Consider the following 19,966-nt stretch of genomic DNA (forward strand, 5'->3'; position numbering starts at 1 on the left):
TGATCACCAACAAGCGCCGAGCAGCTAAAGCAGCGGGCACCATGGTTGGATTCAGACAGCTAAATGCGGAACTTCAGATTCAAGTCGACGATACAAGGAGCGCTACTGGAACGGCCAATGTGCAAAACTGGAAGAAGCAAACCAGCAAGGCCGACCCCGAGCTCTCTTGGCCCAGGTGAAGCAGACCTGGGCATCGTTCGCACCACGCAAGGCAGCAACTATCAAAGACCGGGATGGTGAAGTACTACAAGCAGAAGATCAAATCAAGTGTAGATGGCGAGAATATACAGCAGAGCTGTATGCGGGCGATCAGACAGACAACCTGTTGGATCACGTACATAAAGTAGAACACGAACCGGGCATTCTGGAGGAAGAAGTCAAACAGACCCTGAAACTACGCCCCAACAGGAAAGCTCCGAGCACTGATCACATACCAGCCGAACTGCTCAAACCAGTCCGGATCCTAACTGACCCATGTCAGAAGATCTGGAGCTCCAAATCATGGCCTAAAGACTGGACAAGATACTTCCAAAAAAAGGTGATGCTCAAGGATGTTCTAATTCCCGCCCCATCGCCCTCATACCACACGCCAGCAAAACCCTTCTAAAGATCATACAAAAACGCATTCGACAATTGTGGAATGGGAACTGACAGACATTCAAGGTTGCTTCTGCAAAGGACGTGGCACCAGAGAGCAAACCGTGAACCTGCGCTGAATCATGGAGAAGACCTGGGAGAATCATCAGGATATGTACATGGGTTTCATAGACTACTGCAAGGCTGGGATTGTGTCAACCATGACAATCTGTAGAAGTGTCTGAAGCACACGGGCGTCCCAGAACATACTGAACAGCTTATAAGGTCACTGTACATCAACCAAGAAGCAACAGTGAGGACGGCTTATGGAAAGACGGGTTGGTTCGGAATCGAGAAAGGCGTACGGTGAGGCTGTGTTTTATCACCAGTCCTTCTGTACGCAGGAACGATCATGTGGCGACGCAATCTGGACCAAATCAAGTCAAAATCAGTGGCAGAAATATCAACAACCTCCGATCTGCAGATGACACCACCCTGCTGGGGAAAGTGAGAGGGACCTGGAATACCTTATCTAACGAGTGCAGAAGGAAAGGAAACGCATGGGACTGGACCTCAACAGCGAGAAAACGAGTCACGACCGCGGTAGGCAACGGTACAGCGAACAAAGATTACCAACGAAGAAGTCGAGTCGGACCGAGATTTCATCCTCGCTGGATCCAAAATTGATTGCATTGGGCAGTCTGGACCCGAGATCAAGGGATGGATTACACCTGGTGGGAATGTAATGTAAGGAATGGGAAAGCAAGGATATTAGCATTGTAACAAAACCCAGACTGGTCGATGCATCGTCTTTCCCATAACGACGTACGGCTGCGAGAGCTGGACGCTCCGGAAGACGGACAGAAGGAAAACTGATGTGTTTGAGCTCTGGTGCTGGAGGAGAATGCTGCGGATACCGGACCGCCATGACCACGAACAAGGAAGTGTTAGATCACGCCAAACCGAAAATATCACTAGAGGCCAAAAATCAAACAGCGACTCTCGTGATGCACGCAACTCACTGGAAGCAGAACTGATGCTCGGCGAGGTCAGTGGGAAGAGAAGATCAGGAGGACAAAGATGGCGAGATACAATCAAGGCACCACCAACATGTCACCCGCGAACTGAAAGAAGGCAGGAAAGCCAGGAGTGCGAAGAGAACACTGGTCCATAGAGCGACCGAAGGTCGGATGTGACTGAACGGGTAATCCTCATCGATTCAATAAGAATTCATTCCAATAGCTGGCCTGTCTTCCTGATTGGGTTTATGAGAGTTTGGATGAACTACGGGAACCGTTTACAAAGTAGGATGGTGCTATCGGATTCCCGGGGTGATTGAGCTCTTACATGTAGGCTGGGGGATTCTTGTTGGAAGCTGTACCCCTTGAATAGGGGAGGTTTCCCCATGAAGACAAATAGAGGGCGTTTGTGGTTCCATCATGCCTGGTTTATGGGTTAGGGTGGATACACTGGGTAGTAATAGCTAACATACTTCAACGGAGGGTTTACCTCTGAGCAGCGGAGTCCGTTGGCTGATCACTGCGGGTTATCCATCAGTATTGTTGGGCAGAGCTGTCCTCTACGACTGCGCTTGTCACCATGGTGACGATGTACACACGGATAGCCATCGCGTTGGGATGCAGCGCCTGCGCGGCTGACACTACCTAATGCGGTGCACTTGGTAGCTCCATGCATGCGCCAAGATGATGTGGATGATTTAAATATCGCGAGGACTAAGCAAAGTCCGCACAGAAACCATGAGATGGCGAGACTTGTTACAATGAGCGCGCTTATGTGGCTTAACGTCTCGCGCATGCGCACTGGCTGCATCGGACGCCAGATACTACATCATGGAGGACCTAGAGCTGGGGCGTGCCATTGTCGGTATCACCATGGTATCTGTATATTCACCACCCACGTCTTGTCCCGATTATCTTTACCTGTGTCTTCAGCAGAGGTGGACTGGATCGTTGGGTGGGACAACTTGTATGCCATTGGATAAGGATTAGACATCTTCTGCTTATGAGGCCCACGGCTTGTTAACTTCCCTGGCACTGGATGCCCCGAGTACCCCTCAGAGGCACCAAGTGGCCTACGCTTTCTCCTCCTCCGCCCCGGCACGATTTTTAGGTTTTCCTACTGAAGTGTTCGTGTATTGCGATGTGAGATGCTTCTCTCACAAAACGCATCGCACTCAGGCAAAATCGCTGGTTTTAGAGTGAGATAGCAGCCATATTGCGCTGGCCCGTGTGACTACCGCCGCGCATACATCCCATACCAGGAACACAGAGGGGTGGCAGCGCTGGAGAGTAACGGGCGGTCCGAGATGAAACCTAGTACCGCCCCGCCCTCATACTGCCCCGAACCATCCATCAGGAGACCCGCGACCGATCCTGCACCACAAACAAGCCGGATTAAGCAAATGCTTCCATTTATTCACAGTTCAGGAGGAAAAAGAAAAGTACAGATAGAAAAAAGAAATAGAGGCAGAGACCGGATAAATGGCGCCACTGGTGAGCGCCCCCCGTGGAGACACAGCCGAGAGTCAAATCCAACTGTACAATAAATTAATTCCTATTAGATGGGCACAGACGCCAATCTTCACCCCCAGAACCAACCGCCTTGCTGGCAGAGGACGACGGCTGGATTGTAAAGTCCAAGAACAACAAAGCGACCATGCAGCAACCGTCACAGGACTCCGCAAGGAGCCACGCCGCCTCACACCAGGGTCACGCTGGCAACCTGCAGATACCCCTGGAGGAACTGGAGGGCATCTGCATTCAGGCTGCTGCTGATCATGGAGGGGACCTGGAAGACAAGAGGCCATTACTAGGAAGGAACGCAGCAGCACAGATCAGGACGCACACGATGGAGGAGGGGCTTACCCGCCCAGGACAGGAGGCCGACAGCTTCTGAAGAGAGTGCGCCAGCAGGATTTTGGGATTGCTGATCATGTCCCCTATAGGATCATGCTCCTTCTTTCCTGCAAAAGCCAACTGAGAGAAGGCCGTTTGGTACCCGGGGGTATCTTCAATGTCGATGAAGTGTTCATCATCCGGAATGGTGTCATCTTCAGGCAGCTCAAACAGACCAATCAGAGCCTGCAATAACGGGGTCCTGACGGAGGAGAGAAGGATACGAGAGTGGAACGATGATCACCACTAGAAGCACGGAAAAACCTCAAGGGGACAAGAGACTTCCTGACCACATGGTGGACCATAAACTTGGTGTCCATCTGATAACCGGGCCAGGAACCTACCTGAAGGGCCATGTGTCACCTTACCATAGCTTGTTGTACTCTGCGTCCATCATCGGCGGGCACTCCGTCAGCAGTTTGGTTATGCCAACCGCACAGATTTTCTTTTCAATTGGCCCTGATACTTTCTGGATCTCCGGGATGATGATCTTCTCTACAACCATCCCGAACATCCTGCAAGGAGAAGAGAATTCCAGCTGGAGAGGGTTAAGCTGCACCACCCTGATCGTCCACCGATGGGCCAACTATGTGACCTGCAGGGGTTATACATCACACTCACTTGGGCTGAATGCTATCAACCATCTCTTGTAGCCCCACGGCTCCATACTTCACGCAGTAAAGATTTAGAAAGACCAAGAAGCCTGAAAGAAAGTAAGGAGGGTTACAGTCAGTGCCGCCTCTTCCTGGCGGTGGCACAGCTGCAGGTCCGCGTGGGCGAGAGCAGCAGCCATGATAGGGTAACTCCTACAGCCCGACAATAATGGCGCCGACGGTCAGACGCGCATTAGCAGCGCGGCCCACAGATGGTTACATGGAGCAGAGCAGTCAGAATAAAGCTCAGACCTGGGGACTTACTCTTCACAAACTTTGTGGTTTTGGAGTTCTGTAACCTCTGGAAAAGCACGATGAAGATCTGTCGCTTGTACTGATCCACACACTCCCTGCAAGGAGACAACGGGGTCAGAGCGCTGCAGCCTCATCCCCTCCTCCCCCGCCCGCCCACCACTTACGATGGCAGATGCTCAATAATACTGTTCAGCAAGTAAAACCCCTGGTGGTCGTTCGCCTTGGAGGCAATAAGTTTCTGGAAGACGCCGAGGAGACCCGGCTGAAAGACAAACACAGAACATGAGCGGAAGGACGGCACAACCCGAGGGCCGCCACCATGTCCCTGCCTGACCGGCGCACAGCCACAAGAGGGAAACCGCGGATCCACCGGGAGGAAGAGCAGGAACATTAGGGACCCGCGCCCGTTACACCCCAAAACGCACAGAACATGAGCAGAAGGACGGCACAACCCGAGGGCCGCCACCATGTCCCTGCCTGACCGGCGCACAGCCACAAGAGGGAAACCGCGGATCCACCGGGAGGAAGAGCAGGAACATTAGGGACCCGCGCCCGTTACACCCCAAAACGCACAGAACATGAGCGGAAGGACGGCACAACCTCAGGCCCGCCACCATGTCCCTGCCTGACCGGAACACAGCCACAAGAGGGAAACCGCGGATCCACCGGGAGGAAGAGCAGGAACATTAGGGACCCTCGCCCGTTACACCCCAAAACGCACAGAACATGAGCGAAAGGACGGCACAACCTGAGGACCGCCACCATGTCCCTGCCTGACCGGCGCACAGCCACAAGAGGGAAACCGCGGATCCACCGGGAGGAAGAGCAGGAACATTAGGGACCCTCGCCCGTTACACCCCAAAACGCACAGAACATGAGCGAAAGGACGGCACAACCTGAGGACCGCCACCATGTCCCTGCCTGACCGGCACACAGCCACAAGGAAAGAGGGAAACCGCGGATCCACCGGGAGGAAGAGCAGGAACATAAGGGACCCGCGCCCGTTACACCCCAAAACGCACAGAACATGAGCGGAAGGACGGCACAACCTCAGGCCCGCCACCATGTCCCTGCCTGACCGGAACACAGCCACAAGAGGGAAACCGCGGATCCACCGGGAGGAAGAGCAGGAACATTAGGGACCCTCGCCCGTTACACCCCAAAACGCACAGAACATGAGCGAAAGGACGGCACAACCTGAGGACCGCCACCATGTCCCTGCCTGACCGGCACACAGCCACAAGAGGGAAACCGCGGATCCACCGGGAGGAAGAGCAGGAACATTAGGGACCCGCGCCCGTTACACCCCAAAACGCTCCTATTCTGCATCTTTACACAAGGAGCGGACGATTTAGATTGATGGTTTTTAAATGATCAGATTAACCCTTTAGGAGATGTGACCATTTGGGGGATTTTCATCTTTCCATGGTTCATCGCGTGGCGGACCGTAGTCTTCATACCGGCACCATTTTGGCGTACGTGTAACGTAGACCTCTTACTCCCTTTTGGAGGGTAAAACCAGGAGCGACAGTTCAGCCATCTTCACTTCCAGCTGGGTAGGATTACCACAATGCATTTACAGACCCAGACCCGGACCTCTCCCTGGACGGCGCCCGCCTGCAGCACAATGCATTTACAGACCCAGGCCCGGACCTCTCCCTGGACGGCGCCCGCCTGCAGCACAATGCATTTACAGACCCAGGCCCGGACCTCTCCCTGGACGGCGCCCGCCTGCAGCACAATGCATTTACAGACCCAGGCCGGGACCTCTCCCTGGACGGCGCTCGCCTGCAGCACAATGCATTTACAGACCCAGGCCCGGACCTCTCCCTGGACGGCGCTCGCCTGCAGCACAATGCATTTACAGACCCAGGCCCGGACCTCTCCCTGGACGGCGCCCGCCTGCAGCACAATGCATTTACAGACCCAGGCCCGGACCTCTCCCTGGACGGCGCCCGCCTGCAGCACAATGCATTTACAGACCCAGGCCCGGACCTCTCCCTGGACGGCGCTCGCCTGCACCACAATGCATTTACAGACCCAGGCCCGGACCTCTCCCTGGACGGCGCCCGCCTGCAGCACAATGCATTTACAGACCCAGGCCCGGACCTCTCCCTGGACGGCGCTCGCCTGCACCACAATGCATTTACAGACCCAGGCCCGGACCTCTCCCTGGACGGCGCCCGCCTGCAGCACAATGCATTTACAGACCCAGGCCCGGACCTCTCCCTGGACGGCGCTCGCCTGCAGCACAATGCATTTACAGACCCAGGCCCGGACCTCTCCCTGGACGGCGCCCGCCTGCAGCACAATGCATTTACAGACCAAGGCCCGGACCTCTCCCTGGACGGCGCCCGCCTGCAGCACAATGCATTTACAGACCCAGGCCCGGACCTCTCCCTGGACGGCGCCCGCCTGCAGCACAATGCATTTACAGACCCAGGCCCGGACCTCTCCCTGGACGGCGGTCGCCTGCAGCACAATGCATTTACAGACCCAGGCCCGGACCTCTCCCTGGACGGCGCTCGCCTGCAGCACAATGCATTTACAGACCCAGGCCCGGACTTCTCCCTGGACGGCGCTCGCCTGCAGCACAATGCATTTACAGACCCAGGCCCGGACCTCTCCCTGGACGGCGCTCGCCTGCAGCACAATGTATTTACAGACCCAGGCCCGGACCTCTCCCTGGACGGCGCTCGCCTGCACCACAATGCATTTACAGACCCAGGCCCGGACCTCTCCCTGGACGGCGCTCGCCTGCAGCACAATGCATTTACAGACCCAGGCCCGGACTTCTCCCTGGACGGCGCTCGCCTGCAGCACAATGCATTTACAGACCCAGGCCCGGACCTCTCCCTGGACGGCGCTCGCCTGCAGCACAATGCATTTACAGACCCAGGCCCGGACTTCTCCCTGGACGGCGCTCGCCTGCACCACAATGCATTTACAGACCCAGGCCCGGACCTCTCCCTGGACGGCGCTCGCCTGCAGCACAATGCATTTACAGACCCAGGCCCGGACCTCTCCCTGGACGGCGCCCGCCTGCAGCACAATGCATTTACAGACCCAGGCCCGGACCTCTCCCTGGACGGCGCCCGCCTGCAGCACAATGCATTTACAGACCCAGGCCCGGACCTCTCCCTGGACGGCGCTCGCCTGCAGCACAATGCATTTACAGACCCAGGCCCGGACCTCTCCCTGGACGGCGCTCGCCTGCAGCACAATGCATTTACAGACCCAGGCCCGGACCTCTCCCTGGACGGCGCTCGCCTGCAGCACAATGCATTTACAGACCCAGGCCCGGACCTCTCCCTGGACGGCGCTCGCCTGCAGCACAATGCATTTACAGACCCAGGCCCGGACCTCTCCCTGGACGATGCCCGCCTGCAGCACAATGCATTTACAGACCCAGGCCCGGACCTCTCCCTGGACGGCGCTCGCCTGCAGCACAATGCATTTACAGACCCAGGCCCGGACCTCTCCCTGGACGGCGCTCGCCTGCAGCACAATGCATTTACAGACCCAGGCCCGGACCTCTCCCTGGACGGCGCCCGCCTGCAGCACAATGCATTTACAGACCCAGGCCCGGACCTCTCCCTGGACGGCGCCCGCCTGCAGCACAATGCATTTACAGACCCAGGCCCGGACCTCTCCCTGGACGGCGCCCGCCTGCAGCACAATGCATTTACAGACCCAGGCCCGGACCTCTCCCTGGACGGCGCCCGCCTGCAGCACAATGCATTTACAGACCCAGGCCCGGACCTCTCCCTGGACGGCGCTCGCCTGCAGCACAATGCATTTACAGACCCAGGCCTGGACCTCTCCCTGGACGGCGCCCGCCTGCAGCACAATGCATTTACAGACCCAGGCCCGGACCTCTCCCTGGACGGCGCTCGCCTGCACCACAATGCATTTACAGACCCAGGCCCGGACCTCTCCCTGGACGGCGCTCGCCTGCACCACAATGCATTTACAGACCCAGGCCCGGACCTCTCCCTGGACGGCGCTCGCCTGCAGCACAATGCATTTACAGACCCAGGCCCGGACCTCTCCCTGGACGGCGCCCGCCTGCACCACAATGCATTTACAGACCCAGGCCCGGACCTCTCCCTGGACGGCGCCCGCCTGCAGCACAATGCATTTACAGACCCAGGCCCGGACCTCTCCCTGGACGGCGCTCGCCTGCAGCACAATGCATTTACAGACCCAGGCCCGGACCTCTCCCTGGACGGCGCTCGCCTGCAGCACAATGCATTTACAGACCCAGGCCCGGACCTCTCCCTGGACGGCGCCCGCCTGCAGCACAATGCATTTACAGACCCAGGCCCGGACCTCTCCCTGGACGGCGCCCGCCTGCAGCACAATGCATTTACAGACCCAGGCCCGGACCTCTCCCTGGACGGCGCTCGCCTGCAGCGCACTGCATTTACAGACCCAGGCCCGGACCTCTCCCTGGACGGCGCCCGCCTGCACCACAATGCATTTACAGACCCAGGCCCGGACCTCTCCCTGGACGGCGCCCGCCTGCAGCGCAATGCATTTACAGACCCAGGCCCGGACCTCTCCCTGGACGGCGCTCGCCTGCAGCGCACTGCATTTACAGACCCAGGCCCGGACCTCTCCCTGGACGGCGCTCGCCTGCAGCGCACTGCATTTACAGACCCAGGCCCGGACCTCTCCCTGGACGGCGCCCGCCTGCAGCACAATGCATTTACAGACCCAGGCCCGGACCTCTCCCTGGACGGCGCCCGCCTGCAGCACAATGCATTTACAGACCCAGGCCTGGACCTCTCCCTGGACGGCGCCCGCCTGCAGCACAATGCATTTACAGACCCAGGCCCGGACCTCTCCCTGGACGATGCCCGCCTGCAGCACAATGCATTTACAGACCCAGGCCCGGACCTCTCCCTGGACGGCGCCCGCCTGCAGCACAATGCATTTACAGACCCAGGCCCGGACCTCTCCCTGGACGGCGCCCGCCTGCAGCACAATGCATTTACAGACCCAGGCCCGGACCTCTCCCTGGACGGCGCTCGCCTGCAGCACAATGCATTTACAGACCCAGGCCCGGACCTCTCCCTGGACGGCGCTCGCCTGCAGCACAATGCATTTACAGACCCAGGCCCGGACCTCTCCCTGGACGGCGCCCGCCTGCAGCACAATGCATTTACAGACCCAGGCCCGGACCTCTCCCTGGACGGCGCCCGCCTGCAGCACAATGCATTTACAGACCCAGGCCCGGACCTCTCCCTGGACGGCGCTCGCCTGCAGCACAATGCATTTACAGACCCAGGCCCGGACCTCTCCCTGGACGGCGCTCGCCTGCAGCACAATGCATTTACAGACCCAGGCCCGGACCTCTACCTGGACGGCGCTCGCCTGCAGCACAATGCATTTACAGACCCAGGCCCGGACCTCTCCCTGGACGGCGCCCGCCTGCAGCACAATGCATTTACAGACCCAGGCCCGGACCTCTCCCTGGACGGCGCCCGCCTGCAGCACAATGCATTTACAGACCCAGGCCCGGACCTCTCCCTGGACGGCGCCCGCCTGCAGCACAATGCATTTACAGACCCAGGCCCGGACCTCTACCTGGACGGCGCTCGCCTGCAGCTCTTATTGGTGTTTTTTCCAATATCTACAACTTTTTAAATCACTTTTATTGCATTTATTTTATGAGGCAAAATGATCAAAAAAACACATTTTGGCCAATTTAATAGAGCGCTTGCTGTGCGGAGTTAAAGGGGTTTCAGTTTATTGTATGGGTTGGTACGGATTGCCAATACAAATCCTTGTAGGGAGCGTGACCCGAGAGAACACGCAGCAGTATACTTCATGGCGGAGGGCCGCTGACATCAGTACGGATGGCGGCATGTATAGCGGGGATACTGTGCTTGCTGATCCTCGCTGTTGTAAAGGGAAGAGGGCCGTCAGTCCCAGCTGGCTCCCGCTACTCCTGATCCCCCATTCTGCATTAACCCCTTGCACACCCAGAATACATGTAACTTCGTTGGAGGGGTTAAACGGGTCTGCTGGCAGCAGGGGCATGCTTGGGGTCAACCAGACGGGTGGCATCCTATAGTCTAGCTGCAGGGGTTAGCCTGCTCTCATGTGGCAGCTTCATGGCGACGACACAACACACTACAAGTGCATAAAGGGGGACTCACAATCTTATCACTGGCGTTGGCAGCAATCAGCCGCGCTCCTCTCTCCAGGTAGGCTTGTAAGAGTCTCACCAGCGGGGGGATATTCCCCGTCCGCTCCCACAAGACCGGCTGCAGCAGGTGAGGGAACAAGGCCATGTAGGAGGTGGGGATGTCATCCTTGTGCATCTCCAGGAGCAAAGACATCACTTGGAAGACGTACGGCATGAACTCTATGGCGAGAAGACAAGGCGTTGTACAGAGCAGTCATACACCTACGCAGGCAGCACTGACAGCAAGCAGAGATCTTTGAAACGGTAAAGAATTGCTATACAGTCTATTAGAAACACAAGGAATACTGGACAAGGCGACGTCATAAACCCCTCGGCATGAAGGGCGACCCAAGTGTTTAGCACGCAGCTTACATCTATGCTGGCAGGAGCGACTAACCTATACAGCGCCGCCTGCTGGAACCAAGCAGCTATTGTTGGCTGGAGTCTGCCACTGAACAATTCATTGCTACTAGTGCAAGATGGAAAGCAGAGGCTGCTGGAGAGCGGATGAGTGAAGAGCCATTTACACGGGCCGATATCGCTCAAGCAAACACATGGGAGCGATAATCGCTAGTGTAAACGCACAAACACCGCTGGTAGCCATCAGCATAAAAACCTTTGTTGGATCACCGGCTTGTGGCTGCGTGTAAACGCTCCCCGCTCAGCGTACATAGAAGGTGAAGCGCTGAGCGAGAAGCCCGTCAGTATAAAGCGCCAACGACCTCAGCGGTGACATCGGCACTTGTGACGTCCTTCAGCTGTCGGCCGTGTAACAGGGACAGGAGGTTTGCCATCATTAGCAGTTTGACACCATCTGCTAACAAAGGCGAAGAATCGTCCGTGGCGCAAGTGACGACATGTGGAATGAGGGGACATTTGTGACTGTTGTGGCGGTCGTGCCCCGACAGTCATTATTGGACTGGGGGGCCCTCATTCGTCACCCACCTTGCACATCACTTTGGAGGATCTCCGTGAAGACCATGAACAGCGCCTCTTCAAAGCTGGTGACCGCCGCCGGGTTGGATCTGCACGTGATTCTTACCGACAGGCAGATGGACTCAAACAGGTAATGGTTGAAATGCGGCTTGCTGGGATTCTAGGAAGGAAAGCAGAGCTGAGTACAGGGAACGAGCAGCGCCGTACGAGAGGAGCCACGCACGGACACTCACCTTACTGACGGCCAGCAGCTTCTGTGTCAGCTGTGGGATGACGGAGGGGATGTACGGGATGATGGCCTCCTGCAGCAGGGAGAAGCTTCTCATGATTGCTGGCAGAGAAGCAGATGTAGGAGGTCACGAGGGTGGCTGCCAGCAACAGTACTCTATACAACGCAGTCTGGTTGGTCTGTGGGTGGCCTGGCAGTCTGCACCCTCCTCACACTGTGCCCTGGTACAACTATTGTATGCCAGTCCTCCCGAGTATCAGTCCAAGAGAAGCAAATATGAGATAATGTAGTGACCCGGAGGGGCCTCCATAGTCAAAGAGTTAATGAGTTCCGGGGATCTCAATGGGACATAGGAGGCGCCCCACCTGAGATAGAAGCGGTTATTCCTGAAATATCCCAGCAACAGGTTACCGATTGGCGTCTTAGTTGCTTAGCAACACCAGAGCCTGCCTGGAAAAGGTAGCTTTAAGTGTGCGTACACTGGAGAGTTGGAGATTGGGAGCAGAAAAGGACAGACACAAAGACAAGAGCAGGAGAGGGATGTAGTGCGGTGAGACAGCGAGGGCGTCATCAGAAGAGACAGAGGGAGGAAGCACAGAGCAGTGGAGTCTCTCCTCCATCCTAAGGAGATCGGAGCCAGTCAGGAAGAGGCCATTATAATAGTGAGCGCTACCTCCCCTTGTGCAGTTAGCTAAAGGCCCTTTTAGACACAATGATTATCGCACAAAGGACGGCTTTTGAGCTAAATGTGCCCATCTTTCACTGTTCACGGTTTTCAGTTCTGTTTGAAAACAGTGGTTCAGCAAAACAGCTGATAAGTAGGACCAAACGCTGTGTTCTGCCTGCGGAAAGCTGATTACAACTGATAACATTGTTACAGCTGTTCTCAGCTCTCAGCTACGCAGGCAGAACAGCTAATAAGCAGGACCGCATGCTGAGTTCTGCCCATGGAGAGCTGATTACAGCTGATATTATTATAGCTGTTGTCAGTTCTTACTGGCAGAACTAATAAGACAGACAGCACCCTGTGTTTTGCCTGAGGAGAGCTGATTACAGCTGATAACATTGTTACAGCTGTTATCAGTACAGACAGAACAGCTGATAAGATGGACGCAGGCTGTGTCTGCTGTCCATGATGCTGAATTCTCCATGGGGAGCCCGTGGCTGAACAATACAGCCAATGACAGAGCTCAGACCTCCTGCTGAGTTCTGCAACAGCTCCCAGAAGCTCATTTGCATGCAAATGAAGCTAATAAAGTACTAATAGCAATTAGTGCCTATTAGTACTTTATGCAAAACAATCCCTGATCTTTCAATCTTTTGAAAGATATCTGTGTGTGTAAATGGGCCTTAACAGTGGAATATAATCTACCCTGCACGAGCCCCTCCAGCCTCTCACGGACAGCCCCGGACAAAGGGAAAATCTGTGTGTCCAAATAACCTTCACCCTGAGAGAAGTAAGAAATCTGACACTGTCAATGTGGATACAATGTAACTGTTATTGGTATCATTGCTCCCAAATTCACCAGAGTGAACTGTCTCCGTGACCTGCCATTACATAGTAAACTGCAGGCCTTCAGTTTACTGGCATCCAATTGGACAGGTCTCGTTATTTCATCACCATCAGTAAGGTTTTTCTCATGTAAAGGCACTGGCGTCACGTACAGATATCAGTCAGTACCTAAACTACACAGACTGACCAACCGCCAGCTGCACAAGTCGCCATATCTGTCAGTGTAGCTGCCACTGTGACCCTCCCACTCTGTTACCTCTGGCTCGCTGCCATAATGTAGAACCTCAGAAGGTCATGTATGGCGGGTCACCTCACACGACTCACCTTTCATGATGTATTCATTCTCCGAGGATCCGGGTAACGAGAGAGCTTTGAAGAGATTGGACAAAAGTTGCTCTGCATACGGTAACATGTCAGCGGCAGAGATGCTGGAGATAGAAACACCGTCACATTACAGGACAAGACCTGACGGACACACAGGAGAGCCGCACACACAATCATAGAAAACCAGCAGCCACATGAGGTGTCCACAGGGGGCACCGACCAGCTTATCTAATATGTGTGGGCAGCATTACATATAGATGCGGCCCATTACAGAGAGGGACACGAAGGACAGACGGCAGGGGCTTACAGGGTAGCGTTGGCTGCGCCTCCTCTCATGGTGAAGAGTCGCTCCAGGGCGTGAGCTGCATACGTGTGAACCACAACGCTCTCCGCCTGCAGGTGGGAGATCAGCAGAGGAATGGCCACCAGAAGCTGCTCTTTAGGAACCTGCAAAACCCAGAGGATATGAGCTCATGCGCCAGGATACGGCACAGCCAGCTCATTACACAGAAGGCACACGCATGTTACCAGGACAACAATCATCACCCTCCAGTACGATGACTTACCTGATTCCTGAAGAACATGATGTACTTGATGCCATCCGCTTTCAGCACAGGATATTCATTAACTGTAAAAATAAAATTCCTTCAATACAAACTGAAAAGGTTCCACGGAGGTGACAAACATGGTGTCTAGAGCCCAGGGGCCCCACGGGGCCCAGGTCAGCCAGAGACGGTTATACTGTATCACTTACTGTTTGCAGACTTTAAATCAGGAAGGATGTGATTGATGAAGAACTCCGTTAGGTTGACGAGTTCGTTAGCTTGCGTTATACCGTGCTGCGAAGAGAAGTACAAAGCACTCACCAACAACAGTGCGCATCCAGCATGGAAGCGCCAGTCCTATATGTACACACGCCAACGGCGGGCCACCAGCCAGTCCTGTATGTACACACGCCAACGGCGGGCCACCAGCCAGTCCTGTATGTACACACGCCAACGGCGGGCCACCAGCCAGTCCTGTATGTACACACGCCAACAGCGGGCCACCAGCCAGTCCTATATGTACACACGCCAACGGCGGGCCACCAGCCAGTCCTGTATGTACACACGCCAACGGCGGGCCACCAGCCAGTCCTATATGTACACACGCCAACGTCGGGCCACCAGCCAGTCCTGTATGTACACACGCCAACGTCGGGCCACCAGCCAGTCCTGTATGTACACACGCCAACGTCGGGCCACCAGCCAGTCCTATATGTACACACGCCAACGGCGGGCTACCAGCCAGTCCTGTATGTACACACGCCAACGGCGGGCCACCAGCCAGTCCTGTATGTACACACGCTAACGGCGGGCCACCAGCCAGTCCTATATGTACACACGCTAACGGCGGGCCACCAGCCAGTCCTATATGTACACACGCCAATGGCGGGCCACCAGCCAGTCCTGTATGTACACACGCCAACGGCGGGCCACCAGCCAGTCCTGTATGTACACACGCCAACGGCGGGCCACCAGCCAGTCCTGTATGTACACACGCTAACGGCGGGCCACCAGCCAGTCCTGTATGTACACACGCTAACGGCGGGCCACCAGCCTCGCACTCACCTTCTGTGTTTGTGCCTTAGATGCCAGCGATGTCACCAGGTAGATGGCGGCATCTTTGTGCTTCCAGTTGACGGTTGGGTTCTTGGCGTATTCCTGAAGCATGGAATTCACGTAGCAGGAAAAGATATTGGTGACGGGACCTTCGAAGAACTTGCACAAACCACGAACGAGATCACAAGCAGCTCGACGTCTGGTGTCAATGTCTGCAAGGAAAGAAGACTTAGCAGGGAATCACAGGGCAGACACGAGTCTGCAGACAAAAGGATCTAGAGGGTCCTCAGAGTTCGCGACAGCCATCATCCACATACCATAGAGACCACCACAAACGGCAGAATTAACCTTTTACCAGCCAGCAAAAAGATTGAGTTACTCAGTAGTCTGATCCAGATTACACCTGTACAGGTAGACATGACAGATCCCCAGACAGGTTAATACAGGCCCACATTACCGGATCCTTCCAGGTCCCTCCTGATATATTCCTCAGAATTATCTTCAAACGCTTCTTCATCAGCAGCTACAACAGAGAAGACGACAATTACCCAGCGGCCATGACACCCGGGCGGCTTCTAATGGCTGCTAGCGACAGCTACAGCTTCTCCTGGGATTCTAGTCTCCAGCGCAGCGGACGCGCTCTTCACCTCTGAACTCCATGTTGGGGACGATGACCTTCTCACAGATACTGGTCAGTGTGTTGGGATCCTCAAACAGGTTCTTGTAGTGCGGGCGCTCGCACACTGACGCCAGGAACTGGATGGCATTGCTCACCAGCTAGGGATGATAAAACAGGGTCAAGCGGGTAGAGCGCATGGGTAGGACTATCACAAGCTCCGCTCCCCGGAGGAGACCACTCCACTGGATTTCATCCTCCACATGGATCACGTTGGGGAACAGAGGGACATCTTACCAAGTCATATTTAACTTCTTGGCCAGTGGTCACCAGTAGGTTCCATATGGCGGTGACAAAGCGGGGCAGGTAGGCCTGGAATTCTTCGTCATATTTCTGTGCGTATAAAGCTGCATTGTCACAGATCTGGGACTTCAACAACTCAAGCAATCCGGCCTCCTCCTCATCCTGGAACAGAAGACACATGCAGGAGCACATCGCCACAAGGGAGAGCAGCGCCATCTACAGGCCAGCTTACTCACTTCTGTTTGCAGCCGCTTGTTGTCCAGGGTAAGGAGGCTGTGGAAGTTGGTCATCCAGGTCTCCATGTTGTCTTCAAAGAACTCCGGAAGATCCTAGAAAGCAGAACACGAAGACAAGAATGGATTAGAACAGCCCATACTCCCCATGCACCGGCTGGCGATTCTAGTATGGCGCACCACAAGGGACATTACTCAATATTATTCTCTTCCCCGAGATGCCTCTATGGGACACGAGTCGAACTCAACCCAGCCCATCACGTCATTTTATGTGGTCCATGATGAGGTGAGGACACAGAAGGACCACAGGGTGCAGGCAGCGCTTGGCAAAGAGGGCTGCACCGGCACAGGAAGTGGGTGCCATCTTGGTTCCCAAGCTGTGGTCCACGCCTTCAGCAGCTCACAGGTGGTGGCACAGCTCTGCCAGGCCTACCTGGCACCCTAGCCACCATCCAAGGTAGAAAGCTCAGTGCTCAAGAGATGGAAGGGGAGAAACCCCATCCTAGTGCAGAGAGTGCCAGTCATGGAGCGGTTACATTCACACCGGCGGACGCAGTTTTGGTCCCTGAAATATGCAGCATTCTAGCGGAATGACACTGAACGTACTCGCAGCGGATTTAGACCTTCAAGCATTTATTTGCGAGTGTATTCACGACTTTTTCATGTGCGCAAAAAAAAGATGGTTCTTCAGATTTCTCCTGCCTGCATGCGATTCCACATGAACACATGTATCGATCCCATGGACTGTCATGATACACGATACAAATCAATAGAGGAAACACTACCACATGTGTAAAATACGCAGGTCTCAGCTTATTCTCCTTACTATTCAAATAGTAGAACAGTTCAGGTCTGTGCGATTAAAGATTAGTGCTGAGCGCGCTGGCCCTTTAATAACTAATGCAGGAGAAATTGTAGAGGGCGATGAGGAGAAGACAAGTCTATTAAAGAGCTTTTTCTCCGGTGTATTCACAGAGGAAAATGAAATGTGATAAAGTAGACGCCCCACTAACTGTCCCCGGTCTACAGGCCCTTTTACACACACACACACACGAATTACCATATATTCAGGCGTATAAGACGACCCCCCAACTGCCGTCTTATACGCCGGGAATACGGTGTAAAAAAAAAAAAAAGCAGTACTCACCTCCCCCGGCGTTTTGCGGCGCTGCTGCATGGCTGTGATTGGCTGACGCCGCGTGAGTTAGCCAATCACAGTGTTAGCTTTCTGGAGGCGGGGGATGTCAAGCCCTGTATCCAGAAAGCAATGCTCTGTCAGGGACGAGGAGGGAGCGACAGCCTGCAGCAGCGCCACAGAACACCGGGAAGGGGAGTACTGCTTTTTTTTTGTATACCCGGCGTATAAGACGGCCCCCGACTGCAGAGCAGATTTTTCGGGGTTAAAAGGTAGTCTTATACGCCGGAATATACGGTAATGCAAATCATGTGCGAGATATTAAAATTTCCTTTTTTCACAAATGTGTCTTTTTAAAGACTGTTTTTTTTGTGCAGAGCCCAAGAGGCATACACCCCAAAACTGATAACCCCGTTTCTCCAGTGCCCATTGTGGCCATAATCCAATGTGTGGATACATGGCAGGGCACGAAACGAAAGGAGTAGCAGGAGAAGTAGACCGTAATGCCTTCATCTATGGGCAATAGTGAACGTTTAGATCATGGAAATAATTGAATTTGTAACGCATCACACTAAACCATCATTATTGTTCATGCCGAGTCATACGCTGCTTATCAAAAAGTAGCAAGCATCGGGGGGGGGGAGGGGGGCCTGCAACAAAAAGTAGCAGGCATAAAAGGGGGGGGGGCTGCAACAAAAAGTAGCAAGCATCGAGGGGGGGAGGGGCCTGCAACAAAAAGTAGCAAGCAATGGGGGGGGGGGGGGGGGGGCCTGCAACAAAAAGTAGCAAGCATAAAGGGGGGGGGGGCTGCAACAAAAAGTATCGAGCATCGAGGGGGGGAGGGGCCTGCAACAAAAAGTAGCAAGCATAAAGGGGGGGGGGCTGCAACAAAAAGTATCGAGCATCGAGGGGGGGAGGGGCCTGCAACAAAAAGTAGCAAGCATAAAGGGGGGGGGCTGCAACAAAAAGTATCAATTTCACACTGTTACAGAATAGGATTTTAGAATCCTATGTGAATTTTTTTTTTTTTAAAAAAAAAAGGGAATTTGTATAGAGATGATTTTGTATTAATGTGGGGGTGTGGAAGCTCTTAAAACACGGCAAGATGCAGAGGCAGGTTTTGTGGGAGACTTGGGGCCCCCGTGTTTGCTACACTCTGCAGCTCTTCTGTGGGGTTGCCCTATTGGTTATGATAAATGCTCGGAAAATAAAGTGTTTTTCCATTAGTCTTTGGACTTCTTCAGACTTGGGCAAAACCGGGGGTCTTAGTCTGAAAGAGGAGGGGTCCAATTATATTCCCCTGATGGTCAGATATGAATCTCTGCCTCTTTTTTTCGTAAAGGACAAAGGAATTATGGATGGCCACCTCTGAATGAGGGGCGCGGCCACCTGAATGAGATATGGACACCTGAATGAGATATATGGCCACCTGAATGAGGGGCGCGGCCACCTAAATGAGATATATGGCCACCTGAATGACGGGCGCAGCCACCTGAATGAGATATATGGCCACCTGAATGACGGGCGCAGCCACCTGAATGAGATATATGGCCACCTGAATGAGGGGCGCGGCCACCTTAATGAGATATATGGCCACCTGAATGAGATATATGGCCACCTGAATGAGGGGCGCAGCCACCTGAATGAGATATATGGCCACCTGAATGAGATATATGGCCACCTGAATGAGATATATGGCCACCTGAATGAGGGGCGCAGCCACCTAAATGAGATATATGGCCACCTGAATGAGATATATGGCCACCTGAATGAGGGGCGCGGCCACCTAAACGAGATATATGGCCACCTGAATGAGATATATGGCCACCTGAATGAGATATATGGCCACCTGAATGAGGGGCGCGGCCACCTAAATGAGATATATGGCCACCTAAATGAGAGGCGCAGCCACTTTTTTTATACCAGGATCTTGTTTTCTGTTTAACCAAATATGGCTGCAACACCCGGCCTGCTAACTCAGCGCCCCCCATGAATTATTATACACGCCAGCTTTTGCTTGTCGGAAGCAGAACCTCTCGCTGACGCCCTGCGCCATTTGTATGGACTGCACTGGGGACAAACATCTTTTCGGTCCCTATATTTGACTGCCAGCAGTTCGTCACTTTGAAAAAAGCAAGATGTTTTACGGATTGTCCCCCGGCTCCGGTGTTTGATGTGTGCAGGAAGGGCTGGATTACCTCCCACTCACCGTGGAGGACTGATTTTACTGTCCCTGCCCTCATAAGTTCTACAAGCGCTGGTATACCCCGTCTCACTTTCACAAAGTTTACATAAGTTCACTCCATATCGTGCCCTTATAGTTGGTCTATATTGCTTGAAATGAAGTCTCCCCTTAAAACTCATTAGGGACTCATCTATGCTGAGGGGTTTTTCTGGGGTGTAATGACCTAAATAACTCATTAATGTATGATTAATGGCCGAATCTTAAATAAATCATAATAAAATCATAGAATGGTGGAG

The 19,966-nt window shown here is 54.4% G+C and overlaps 1 protein-coding gene across 2 annotated transcripts in view; it reads right to left on the reverse strand.

Moving 5' to 3' along the window:
* Positions 1–2,990: 2,990 nt before the first annotated feature.
* CSE1L (chromosome segregation 1 like) overlaps positions 2,991–19,966 on the reverse strand; it is a 29,794-nt gene continuing 12,818 nt past the window's right edge. For both annotated transcript variants that reach the window (XM_066587640.1, XM_066587641.1), the window contains exons 9-26: positions 16,354–16,446; positions 16,112–16,279; positions 15,846–15,975; positions 15,656–15,721; positions 15,208–15,410; positions 14,352–14,436; positions 14,164–14,225; positions 13,905–14,044; positions 13,598–13,701; positions 11,765–11,862; positions 11,541–11,691; positions 10,567–10,775; positions 4,564–4,661; positions 4,409–4,494; positions 4,113–4,194; positions 3,860–4,006; positions 3,462–3,693; positions 2,991–3,384 (exon numbers count right to left, since the gene is read on the reverse strand). In XM_066587640.1, coding sequence (XP_066443737.1) covers positions 3,295–3,384; positions 3,462–3,693; positions 3,860–4,006; positions 4,113–4,194; positions 4,409–4,494; positions 4,564–4,661; positions 10,567–10,775; positions 11,541–11,691; positions 11,765–11,862; positions 13,598–13,701; positions 13,905–14,044; positions 14,164–14,225; positions 14,352–14,436; positions 15,208–15,410; positions 15,656–15,721; positions 15,846–15,975; positions 16,112–16,279; positions 16,354–16,446 — 2,244 coding nt within the window. In that variant the 3' untranslated portion in view covers positions 2,991–3,294. The remainder of the gene's footprint in view (positions 3,385–3,461; positions 3,694–3,859; positions 4,007–4,112; positions 4,195–4,408; positions 4,495–4,563; positions 4,662–10,566; positions 10,776–11,540; positions 11,692–11,764; positions 11,863–13,597; positions 13,702–13,904; positions 14,045–14,163; positions 14,226–14,351; positions 14,437–15,207; positions 15,411–15,655; positions 15,722–15,845; positions 15,976–16,111; positions 16,280–16,353; positions 16,447–19,966) is intronic.

Source organism: Eleutherodactylus coqui, chromosome 13, assembly GCF_035609145.1.
Source record: "Eleutherodactylus coqui strain aEleCoq1 chromosome 13, aEleCoq1.hap1, whole genome shotgun sequence".
NCBI lineage: Eukaryota > Metazoa > Chordata > Amphibia > Anura > Eleutherodactylidae > Eleutherodactylus > Eleutherodactylus coqui.